This window comes from Monodon monoceros, unplaced genomic scaffold (genome assembly GCF_005190385.1).
Source record: "Monodon monoceros isolate NGI ecotype Baffin Bay Population unplaced genomic scaffold, NGI_Narwhal_1 Super_Scaffold_11, whole genome shotgun sequence".
NCBI classification, from domain to species: domain Eukaryota; kingdom Metazoa; phylum Chordata; class Mammalia; order Artiodactyla; family Monodontidae; genus Monodon; species Monodon monoceros.
The window spans coordinates 140,876-153,600 of NW_021703767.1; the positions used below are offsets into that span (position 1 = coordinate 140,876).

At 47.3% G+C, this 12,725-nt stretch overlaps 1 protein-coding gene across 12 annotated transcripts in view; it reads right to left on the reverse strand.

Moving 5' to 3' along the window:
* DIP2A (disco interacting protein 2 homolog A) overlaps positions 1-12,725 on the reverse strand; it is a 92,358-nt gene that overhangs the window by 40,572 nt on the left and 39,061 nt on the right. For 11 of the 12 annotated variants that reach the window (XR_003792432.1, XM_029215341.1, XM_029215340.1 and 8 more), the window contains 3 exons: positions 11,615-11,812; positions 3,580-3,671; positions 56-166 (listed from right to left, as the gene is read on the reverse strand). Coding sequence is in view for 11 of the 12 variants with exons in the window: in XM_029215341.1 (XP_029071174.1) it covers positions 56-166; positions 3,580-3,671; positions 11,615-11,812 (401 nt within the window). In the remaining variant the exon portion in view is untranslated. The remainder of the gene's footprint in view (positions 1-55; positions 167-3,579; positions 3,672-11,614; positions 11,813-12,725) is intronic. The other variant, XM_029215339.1, reaches the window with a different exon arrangement.

The following is a 12,725-nucleotide window of genomic DNA, read 5'->3' on the forward strand; positions in this document are numbered from 1 at the left end:
CTTCAGGACGCAGCCTCAGAGACCGTGAACCTGGGGCCTGCACCGCGCTTGCTACCTTTCTTGTTAGTGGCACTTCGATGGGGACAGGAACCAGCTCTGCCAGGAGACACCCATAGAACGCAACAGTGAACATGACAGGGTCGCTATTAGGAAACACCAGTGCCACCTACGAGAGTACAAAGGAAAACCGTGAAATCCACTGGTGAATAATTCAGTCATCTGAATGCCTGCTGCTGAGACAGAAAACGTTACTTTGAGTGCTAACCCTTGGTCCTTAAGTGTCTGCAGCCATGTAACTTCTAATACACAGTCTTTAGGTTACGGTCTTTACCTCGCACGCGACAAAATAATGTTAAACTCCTGGGGCTAGAGGCAAGCGCAGCTGGGTCTGCCCGCGGGGTCTAGGTCCAGCTCCGTCCACCCTGACCATCTGGGCAGCAGCGACTCAGGGAAGGACGCGATGGACCATCACCCACCATCAAGTAGCCCAGGTGAAAAACAACTGGACATGAGGAGGGAACCAGGAATCAAAGTCTATCAAAAGGTCTTCCAAAAGAAAAAATCCTGACACCAACGTTTTACTTGGACAGACCTTCACTCAAGACCGAAACATCAACAGAGGAGGGTGGTGGGCAGAGAACTCCGCAAGACCCCTACAGCTGCCCTCTCAGAGTCTCCACGGGGGGCCCACCCCCTGCTCCCACCTGGTCATCATGCTGCCACTGTTTAAATTACATATTCTATTACATTCACCTTACATTTCTATTTTTATGAAAAAAGTTTTAAAACACAGAATCAAAATGACGAAAAGTACTAACGAAAAGCAACACCCATATCAGCCTTCCCCACTCCCCAAGACAGCCACTTTTAACATGTTTTATATCCTCTTTTTGCCAACTGCTCTCATCTTTTTCGATACTATGCTCACACTGCCGTGTCTTACGTGTGAAGGTATTTGGACATGTGTTTTATTTCCTGTTACTGTAGACAAACACTGAGCCCTCTTCATTCCCCACCTTTCTCTTCTCCCATCATCCCAATTCCCATTTCTTATAATGTCTGGTTAAGTTAAAAGCCATTTATGGGATGAGGTTTTTCTAAGTCCCAAATGTTGTAATAATAGTGTGCTCGAAACCTACATAAGTCAGAATAGTATTTGAGGGGACCATCAACACAGGGCCTTCGAGGGCTTTGGATAATTAATAACCCTGTACTTCATAAGACAAAATTTAAGCTGTATCTGTATCAAAATTCTGTACTTGAGGACTGGAAATCAAGTTCCTAATAAGTTTGTTGAAAACGGCAAAGGTCTCCTTTGAAAGTTGGTGTTAATAGCATTTGTCCCACGATTAAGAACTGTGACCTTTAGCCTCAAGACTGGATGTCTGGTAGAACATACATGTCCTTAGAGAATCTGTTACAAAGGTTGTGTTTGTTCACTTTTATAAAGTATATTATCACAGGAGGATGAACTTGCCATTCATTTCCAATCACTAAATCAATCGCTAACTGTGATTTCATCAATCCTTTATAATTAACCCAATTACATGGATTCACTTGCAAGTCAACGGAGTATCTGGAAGTCCTTGTCCTTGCAAGAACTTTCTTCAAGAGAAAGAAATTTGTGATTCTTAGAATCATTTTAAAGCACAACATAAGTCAGGGGTTCCGAGAGGTTTGTTCTAAACCGCCAGGTATCATAAGGAATCATTCCTGTACTGTTTACGTTCCTACAGCCAAGCGTGCCCCTTCTCTCTGGTGGTGACAGCCACTGTCTCTTTCACCGGCTTCCCTTCCTCTGTGTGCACCGGCCAGCTTGCTCGGAAACGCCCCGCTGGGTGTGTCAAACCTGTCAATAGTATTTCTAAATAGCCAACCAGTCAGGTAAGCTCCTGGGTTTCACCAGCTGCTGACCAGCCTGCCCACCTGGGGCCTCGCCCTTCTGGTCCTGTCCGGCTGCTCCTCGCCCGCAGCTCGCAGTCACCCTGGGCCACCCTGGTGGCTCTCCTGTTCGGACCACTCACTCGTATGTGGGAGCGCTCCCTCTGTGAGCTTCCCAAGAAAGAGCCCAGTCTTCTGAGTCCTGCCTGTCTGAGAACGGTGCCCCACCCTCACATCCGTCAACTGCCCAGGAAGACCGCACTCCCTCTGGGCTTCCGAAGCACAGCTGTCTCCCCCAGTGCCACACTGAGAAACTGAGGCCCCCGGGGTTGCTGGCCTCTGTGCACAGCCCACTTTCCCCAGGAGGCCGCGAGGTTCCTGCACCCTGCCCTACGCAGCACTGGGGTAAGCGCCTCGGTGGGGGTCCCCGCACCGCCTGCCGGTCCTTCACCCCCCCCCCCACCCCCCGCTCCGGGGTGTAGTCTTGCATCATCATTAGCCTTAAAAACTTTCTACTCTCTGTTCCCCCTTCTCTTTCTGGAAGTCCTATTAGTCAGATGTCGGCCTTCTTGATCAAGTCTAACCTGCACCGTTTTTCCTTCCTACTTTCCATCTCGGTCTCCCCCACTAGCATCTTCTTGTTGATTTATGGAGCAATATCTTCACCTCAGATCTCCAGGGATATTAAGACTAATTTAAAAAAAAAAAAAACTGTTTTCTGTATCTAGCTTTCCTCCAAGTAGGTCTGCTTCCTCTTCCTCCCTCCCTCCCCCCACTTTCCCCTTTTCTTTTTTTCCCCATTTTTTGCCCTTTGGTTGTGCTCTTTCATGTTGAAGTTTCGTGGTCCATAAATGTCCTTGGCTACTGGTCCACATTAAAGACTGAGGCACTTGAGAGCAGTCTGAAACCCCACACCATCCTGTCAACCTACAGCTGCCCTGCTGGGTGACCTGACCTCAGGCAACCTTTCTCACTGGGGATTTCACGGCTGAGTATGCTGGCTTTCACCACGCTGGACCTCCCGCTACACCAGGGTTCCCCAAGTCTGGCTCAGTTTGCCTAGAGCAGTGCTGTGTAGCAGAACTTCCCACAATGGTGGAATCGTTTTTTCTCCGAGCTATCAAATATGGTAGTTAGTTGTCAGCCACACGCAGTGACTGAACCCTGGAAATGGGGCTCGTGCAACTAAAGAACTAAAACTCTAATTTCATTTAATTTGGGTTAATTTAAACAGCCCCCTGTGGCTATTGCCAACCATGTTGGGCAGTGCAGGACGAGGAACTAAGCCCCAAGCCTCCTCTGAGTTCTGTTCTGGCCACATGGAAGAGGGAAGGAGATGAATATAAAACACACAGAGTTTCAAAGTAAGGTCAACGTTTCTTCACAAAACTTAAGCTTTGGAAATGTAGCACTGATTAATATCTGATATTAGTATTTTTATTAAAATCAACACATACGAAGTCAAAGAGAAAAGAGGTTTAAGAATCAGGAAAGGGGCAATAAGGGAGAATAAAAGGAACGACCATTTTACCTACATCAACAAAAACTTTTTCCACATTTAATATGTTTTCATTGCTGACTTAAATCCCTTGTATTAATGCTGTAAATCTGAACAACTGAGAGCACACTGATGTCAATGAAACAGATTTTTAGTCTCCATTCTCACTCACTCCAACAAAGGTGCATTTGGTTACTTACTCTGTCTCCAGGTTTAAGTAGTGGTTCATTCTTACTAGTCAGTTTATTAAGTAGAGTATAAGCTAGTTTTAAACTCCGACTCCAAAGTTTGCCTAAAATAAAATAAAAATACTAAGCAATGTAAAATTTAAGAAACAATTAACATTTTAATGTAGCAATCATAACATCCCATTAACATCCCATTATTACTCTATTGCTGAAATTCAGGTAGTTTCCAATTGATAATTATTTTGCACAATGCTGCAATGAAGTTTTCTCTTAAAAACAACTTACAGATTTATTTTTTTAACAGAAAAGTAAAACAGCATTTTATTATAGAAAATTTAGAATGTAGAAAAGCCAGCTGAAAAAAGCATTCTTTCTGTTATATATGTATACACACAGACGCGCACACACACACACACACACACACACACACATATGCATAATTTTTAAGAAATGGGATCATACTTCACCCTTTTTTCAATCAACATTGCACTGTGAATGCGCTTTCATGTCTTTGAATGTGTCTCAATTATATCCCTTATAAGAGTGGCATATAAATCATTTAACCTTTACAACAACAATTCATGAGGTGGGTCCATCTTCATCTCTGCTTTCACTCAAGAGGAGACAGTCAGGGAGATGTTAGGGAACCTGGCAGAGCCACGGGTGGCTGGAGGGGAGCGTCTGGACCCCTCCTGAAGGTGCCCAGCCCTGTGGGTGCTTCCCTGAGGAACACGGCACATGATACGCGGGACAGTGAAGGGCAGGGGGAGAGGGGGAGGAAGACAGAAACGCCTGAGTCCACCCCAAACCGGAAGCAGCCCTCCCACTCACCCTGCGCGGGCGGTGCTGAACGCAGGAAGACAGAGCCGTCCTTCACCCTCCCCACCCCTGGGCAACCACGCGGCAACCACACGCCCTTTGCTGTAAATAGTCTAAACTCGGGCACAACGTTGTGAGATAAGTGAACTGTGGGGCCTGAGAAATAAATGAGAACAATAGTCAACTCAAAACACCGCTGCCTTTGCCTAAATAGAAAGGTCAACTCAAGATGTTAACAGCTGTAACTGTAACATGTAAAGATTTCCAAACTGAATCCAGATACTTATAAAAAGAAAAACGCATCATGACCTCTCTGCAACCATGCGAAGAGGTTTAACAGAAAATCAACATAATTTGTCACATTAACAGAATAAAGGTGAAAAAAACTAAAATAATTTACCATTCAGGATTTTAAAAATCCTTCTTAAATTTGGGATGAAAGGAAACTTCCTTAATGTGATTGTTAAAAGTCATCTTTAAAAATTCCACAGGCGGTATCATAACTAATGGTCAGGTATTGAAAGCTTTCCCTCAGAGAGCAGGAGTAAGTCAAGGACAGCTGCCTTTTACTGAAAGTCTCAGCCAATGCGACTGGGGTGAAAGCGGCAGAGAAGGTAAAACAATAAGAAACAAAACTGTCATTATTTGCAGAAGACGTGACTGCACATATCATGAATCCTATAACTGAAATTAGCAAGGCTATCAGATATAACAGCAATACGCAAATAGCATTTAATATCTATGTGCCATCAATAAACAGCAAATAAAAATTTTAATGATACTATTTATAATAAGATTTAAATAAACATGCCAAATATCTAAGAAAATGTGTTACAAAAAATATGCAAAGTCTCCCCCCAGAAACTTATAAAACAGTACTGAGGTTGCAAAAGATTTGAATGAACGGAGGAACCTATTATGTCCATTTGCTAGAAGGCACCGTAATGCAAACGTGCTAATTTTCCTCAAACTGCTCAAGGCAACGATAACCAAAACCTCAACAGGTGTGTTTGTGGCACCTGACACAAACTGACACTGAAATACCAGGGCGAGAGAAGCCTAGACATTCTGGAAGAAGGAGACAAGACAGGAAGACTTTCTCAATGGACGTCAAGACTATTATAAAGTGACAGCAATTCAGAGAGCGTGGCTGGGACTTCCTGCGGTCCAGTGGGTAAGACTTCGCCTTCCAATGCAGGGGGTGTGGGTTCGATCCCTGGTTGGGGAGCTAAGATCCCACATGCCTCAAGGCCAAAAAACCAAAACAAAACAGAAGCAACACTGTAACAAATTCAATAAAGACTTTAAAAACTGTCCACAACAAAAAAATCTTTAAAAAAAAAAAAAAAGGCCTTCCCTGGTGGCGCCGTGGTTGAGAGTCCGCCTGCCGATGCAGGGACACAGGTTCGTGCCCCGGTCCGGGAAGATCCCACATGCCGCGGAGCGGCTGGGCCCGTGAGCCGTGGCCGCTGAGCCTGTGCATCCGGAGCCTGTGCTCCGCGGCGGGAGAGGCCCGCGTACCGCAAAAAAAAAAAAAAAAAAAAAAAGAGCGTGCTATTGGCGTAAGGGTAGAATATAAATCAACGTGATAAAACAAAAAACCCCAAACAGACCCACCCCCGTGTGGACAACTCCACTTACAACACAGGTAGCACCGAGGGGACAAGAAAGGGACAACTGCCATCTTTCCTGAAGAACTGACCTGGAGGCCAGGCCCACACCACACACACAAACTAAACTCCCTCCAGGTGGGCGGCAAGTCTAAACGCCGGTGGGAGAACAGCAGAGCTAGAGCCCAGGAGGGGAGGAGGGAAGCCTGCTGCAGGGCCGTGAGCGGCCAGGGCGCACAGTAAGCCACCAACAAGGACTGGCATCCAGAACACACAAAACGCCCACAAATAACCCTGTATAAAAATGTGCAAAAGATTCAACAACACTTCACAAAAGAGAAAACCCAAATGATCAAAAACAGGAAAAGATCTCAACCTACTTAGTCATCAGGAAAAGGCAAATTAGCACCACAACGACTGTCACCATATTCTCACCAGATTAGCCAAAATTAATAAGCCTGCCAATGACAGGGAGAAGGTGGGACTCATACACTGATCAGGTAAGTGCAAACTGGAAAAGTCTAGAATTATCTGATAAATGTAAAGATGTCATAATCCCAGAACTAGCTAGCACCTCCTCTCCTAAGTACATACCCTACAAAAATGCACGCTTACACACCAGGTAGCACATACCGGAATGTTCCCGGTAGCACTGTCGGTAACAATTAAAACTGGAAATGACCCAAAAGTCCATCAACAGTATAATGGAGACATATATTCTGAAATATTCAATATTCATTCCTCAACAGAAATGAATGAGCTACAACTATACACAATGATACGGATGAATCTTAAAAGCATAAAGGTCAGAGACTCTGCTTCCACACAGGAAAGAGCAGTGGTGGCAGACCAGCACTCGCACCCAAAATGACTTAAGACTGGATAAAATGCAAAACCATCTGTCGGAAGCAGCAAAGACAACTAGAGGAGTTAAGACCCCTGGGGAAACCCTTGGGAGGTGAGCTGACCTTCGGCAGCTGTTCTTACAAAAGCGGGGGGGGGGCGGGGCTTAGCGTCTGGCACCCACAGGAGACGAACATCTCACGGCCTTGCGCCCCTCGGAGTGCTGCTGCTGGGGCGCGGAGACTGGGGCTTCAAGAGGAGTCTGCTGAATCTCGGGGCCATGCACAGCGGGTGGAAACCTCTGAAAGGCCAGGCAGAGCCCCCAAGTCGCCACATAAGACAAAACCCATGGTTGGGGACCTCCCCACAAGAGGAAAGGGTCACACAGATCACACCAGTTTTATAAAATGGGAATAAAGGAAAACAGAAAATCTCCAAACTGAAGTATATATATAAAAAGGATGCCATGGGACTTCCCTGGTGGTCCAGTGGTTAACAATCAGTCTTGCAATGCAGGGGACGCGGGTTCAATCCCTGGTTGGGGAAGTAAGATCCCACATGCCGCAGGGCAACTAAGCCCGTGCACCACAACTACTGAGCCTGCATGCCACAACTAGAGAGCCCACGTGCCACAACTAGAAAGAAGCCTGTGGGCTGCAACGAAGAGCCCACGCACCACAATGAAAGATCCCGCATGCTGCAGCTAAGACCCGACACAGCCAAAATTAATCAATTATTAATTTTTTAAAAAAGAACGCAAAATATAAAAAAGGCACGTGGGACTCAGAAAAGGTATTAATATAAATGTAATCAGACTCCCAGGAGGATAGGAGAGAGAAATGGGGAAGAAGTACTATATCAAGAAATTATGGCTATAATTTTCCAAAAACTGACGAAAGATACCATTCCATTGATCTACGAAGCCCTGTGGACCCCAAGCAGGAAACTTTCAAAGAACATAACAGCTAAATATGTACATCACAGTAAGACAGATGCAAGCCAAAGCCAAAAAGCCATCACAGGGGAAAAGACACATCCTCATCCAGAGAGGAGCAATAATCTGGCATCTCACTCCTCAAAAGATATCACAAAAGTCTTCAGAGTGCTGACAGATGCCTGTCCGCCTTCACAAAGGAAGATGCGGGCAGTCCCACGGCCAGCAGGAGAGGTTACAGTGGGAAACGCGGAGTGGCAGGAAGGAACATTCCGCAAAGGAAAGAAAAAACGGCACGACTCCTGACTTAAAAAGCAAGAATAGTGAGTGGTGTCTTACGGGTGTAGTGGATACAGACTTAAAACGCAAGACAAGGAGAGAAGGACCACAGGCTGGGGTCTTCAGGAAGCACCGAGGCAGAGTGAGGCACAAGAAGGGCTCCCGGGAAGTGCGGGACAGTGAATGCGGGTGACGCCGTCCGGCCGCAGTCCCTGCAGGCTCCCTCACAAGGGAAGTCTGTGCTGAATGGAACACAGGCCTGGTCCCAATGCCTCGTGTAACCCGCACCCGGAAGCTGAATTCCAGGTGGAGGCTGTCAGCAAAGCACACTCATGAGTGCGCAGCGAGCTCCTTTCTTAAAGAATTACAGGGTTTCCCTGGTGGCACAGTGGTTGAGAGTCCGCCTGCCGATGCAGGGGACGCGGGTTCGTGCCCCGGTCTGGGAAGATCCCACATGCCGCGGAGCGGCTGGGCCCGTGAGCCGTGGCCGCTGAGCCTGCACGTCCAGAGCCTGTGCTCCGCAACGGGAGGCCACAACAGTGAGAGGCCCGCGTACTGCAGAACAAAAACAAAAACAATACAAAACAAAAGAATTACAGAGCCATCTCTCTAACGAGCACAGGTGCGAAGACCCCAAACAGCATACTGGCAACTAGAATCCAGGCGTTTATTGAAAAGATATCTTGGCCAAGTGGGATTTAATCCAGGAATGCAAGGGCTGCTTTACATTTGAAAATTAATCAATGTAATTCATCAAATTAGTGGAGGAGGGCAGAGAAACTGTATGGTCAGCTCGATGAAGCAGAAAAAGCCAACCCATGGTGCGAAACTTTCAGCAAACTAGAAACAGAACTTCATTATGACAAAGAATTTCTACCATAAAAGAAGCAAAAAAGCTACAGTAAACAGCGTACTTCAAGACCAATTGCTTTCCACCTAAGACAGAGAAGGATTCACACTGCAGTGGCGGTTCCAGCCTGTGCAGTGAGACAAGAACGGAAACCGAAGGTGTGAGAACTAGAAAGGCCAAGACAACACCGTCATTGCCCACAGGGGCTCAACTTGTGCACAGGATGTCCAAAACTACTCATTAATAGACCAAAAAGAATTAATATGTCACTTTAACAAGATCACTAGATACAAAGTCACCATTTAAAAGGTCAATTGCATTTCTATTTACAAGCAACAATTGAGTAGAAAAAAATTTAATCATTCCATTACAATAGGAATAAATCTAACGAAAGAAGCTCAAGACTCCTGGACTCAAAAGCGTAAAACGTCACTGAGAGAAACTAAAGTAGGCCTTCAAAGGCGGGATATTCCAGGGTCATGAGCTGGAAGATCCCATAAATGCAACGACACCGATTCGCCTCAAGCTGGACAATGGGTTCAGTGCGCTGCCAATCAATACCCCAGAAGGATTTTTTTCTGGAAATGGACAAGCTGATTCTAAAGTTTACTTGGAGGGCTTCCCTGGTTGATGCAGTGGTTAAGAATCCTCCTGCCAATGCAGGGGACACGGGTTCGAGCCCTGGTCCGGGAAGACCCCACATGCCACGGAGCAACAAAGCCTATGCGCCAAAATTACTGAGTCTGCGCTCTAGAGCCCGCGAGCCACAACTACTGAGCCCGTGTGCCACAACTACTGAAGCTCACGCACCTAGAGCCCGTGCTCCGCAACAAGAGAAGCCACCGCAGTGAGAAGCCTGCGTATCGCAACGAAGAGTAGCTGAGTAGCCCCCGCTCACCGCAACTAGAGAAAGCCCGCCTGTAGCCACGAAGACCCAACGCAGCCAAAAATAAATAAATAAGTTTACTTGGAAATGTAAAGGGCCAAGAATAGTCAAGGAGGGCTTCCCTGGTGGCGCAGTGGTTGAGAGTCCGCCTACTGATGCAGGGGACACGGGTTCGTGCCCCGGTCCGGGAAGATCCCACATGCCACGGAGTAGCTGGGCCCGTGAGCCATGGCCGCTGAACCTGCGCATCCGGAGCCTGTGCTCCGCAACAGGAGAGGCCACGACAGTGAGAGGCCCGCGTACCGCAAAAAAAAAAAAAAAAAAAAAAAAAAAGAATAGTCAAGGAAATCTTGAGGCGCAATCGCAGAGCTGGAGGACTGACATCCAACACAGACTCGTAAAGCTCCAGCAACTCAGCAAGCGCGGATGGTGAAGAGGACAGACCCACAAGTACAGTTTTCACCTGACGGATGACAAAGCCGTATCTGGGGGAAGGGCTGCTTCTCAACAAATGATAGTGGGTCAATTCCGTTCACAGGAGAGACAATGAGTCCAAGTTCACACCATACACAAAACTAAACTGTAGATGGATCATAACAACAAGTGTGAAAAGTAGAACGAGTCTTCAGAAGAAGACTCGGAGAAGGAGAATGCCTTTGTGACCTTAGGTCTGGCAAAGACTTTCTACACAGAACAGAAAGCACAAACAACGGAGAAAACAGATAAATCAGACTACATTAACCTAAGCCTAGGTTAAGGCTTCTTATTCATCTAAAGCCACAATTAAAAGTGTTAAAAGGCAGTGCAAAGGGTGGAAGAAGATATTTGCAAAACATGTACTGGACAAAAGGTGTGTATCTGAAACATAAAAAGCATTAGCAAGCAAACAGAAAAATGAGCCAAAGATCTGGGTACTTCATAGAACGAGGTGTTCAAGCTGCCAGTAAGCACATTAGAAGCACCCTCAGCACCAGGCACCGGACACCACGATGCTCCCTCAAGGAAGGCGAACGGGAACAGGCAGTATCCAGTGCTGGGACTCCTCCCCCAGGGCTGGGGGGGTGGAAAGAGCTCGCCAGCTCGTCCTGAAGCTGACGTGCGAGTCCTACGCCCACAGCAGCACGAACGCCTACACGTCCACCTCAGACCCACAGAGAACGTTCACAACAGCCTGACACGCAGCAGCCCCGGAGCGGACACAACCCAGACGCCCACCTGCCGCTGAGCTCAGACGTTGCATTCTCACAATGAGATACCGTCCATCGACGAGAATGAACTGACCACGCAGCACACAGCACAGGGATGAACCTCAGACAACGCTGAGCAAGACGCAGCCCAGAGCACCTCGGACTGGCTCACACCCAGCGGTCAGCAGGGCGCTGGCCTCGGCTGTGGGGGACGCCGGCCTGGGGGCCAAAAGTGCCTCGGGGCTGAGTGCTCCGTGAAAACACGTCCAGCCAAATGCATGCGATTCGTGTTACGTAAACACGTAGAATGGAACCAAAAGACGCCAAACACGAAAAACACATACTGCTTGACGCCACGCGTCCGAAGTTCAAAACGAGACAAAACTAAACTCCACTGTTCAGAAATGCACACACAGATGTGAACTCTTGAAACCACCAGGCAGGAAGTGGTCCCCCGGTGGGGGAAGGGCAGTGGCCCGGGAGGGGCCCCTGGGGGGAGGCGAGGTTCTGTTTCCCTGCCAGTTGTGTCAGCTTGTCAGGAATCTGTTCTCTCATGGTCCTCAAGCTGCACGTCTGTGTTGTACGACATGTAATATTTCACAGCTAGCCAGCGCCCAGCTGCTTTCTGTTGACACTTGCCATAGGTGAGGGTGTAGACGGCCTTCCCCGTGGTATCCAGGGCGGTCAGGCACGGGGCTTTGGGCTGCGTGGTGCCCCACTGCTGCAAGGTGGCCAGCAGCGACGGCGGCCAGGTGCTGCCCACAGCCAGCAGCTCCCCCTTCAGCACCGCCGTCTGGCCGCCCTCCGGCTTCGGCTGATCTGGGTCCGGGTGCTGCACTACAAGCAAAACCGAGCGTGAGAAGCGGCATTTCACAGAACCGGGCGCGCGCTCCACCGTTAGGCCTTCACACCGCATCCTCTTCTTCCGTAAAAGTACCGATCCTAAGCAGGCTATCGGATTTCCCCATCGTTGTAACAGTCACAGACCAACTGAGCAAGGGTGGAAAGAGAGCTAGGCATGGGTCAAGATGAACCCTGGCTACTGTAACCCCAGGATTACAACGACCCCCAGGCTCTCACCCAGAAGGCACCTGAGAAGCAGGTGTCCCCACTTGTAAAGGATGAGAGTAGAATCCCCACTTCAGTTTAGGTGCTCAAACCACGCTGAATGAAAAGAATAAAGTAAAATCTATTACGTTTCCAGTGGATATGTCATCAAGATTTGCCCAAATGTACGAAAGACTTCCTAAAAAGCATTCATAGCATTGAACTCTGAATTTGAAAGGCGTGATCTGATTACACAGACGTGCCCTAACAGCCATGTCTAATCCCCAAGTAGGAGGAGACACCAGAGCTTGTCTGTGGGACTACCGCACAGCAGAGGTGCAAGGCCGGGGGCAGCGGGTGGCCTGGTGTCCCAAGGCCCCAGCCACACGTCACACGCTGCTATCTTGTACGGGGCTTCACTTCTCTTACTTTTCTACAGATTTATACTCCTTTCTGTTTCTTGGTAATTAAAAAAATAAGTCTATATTCTTTTTCTCTAAATATATGTATCATTCATAAATGAGAGGCTAAAATCCTGAAAAAGAGCCCAAACTTTGCTAAAGATATAATACTTTAAAACCAAGGGGAAAATAAATAAATAAATAAAACCACGGGAAGACAAGTATTTCAGATTTAAAGTTTAAATAAAAATTTAAATCGTGGAAGTAAAATGAAATCTTAGATGTATTCTAACAAAGTACTA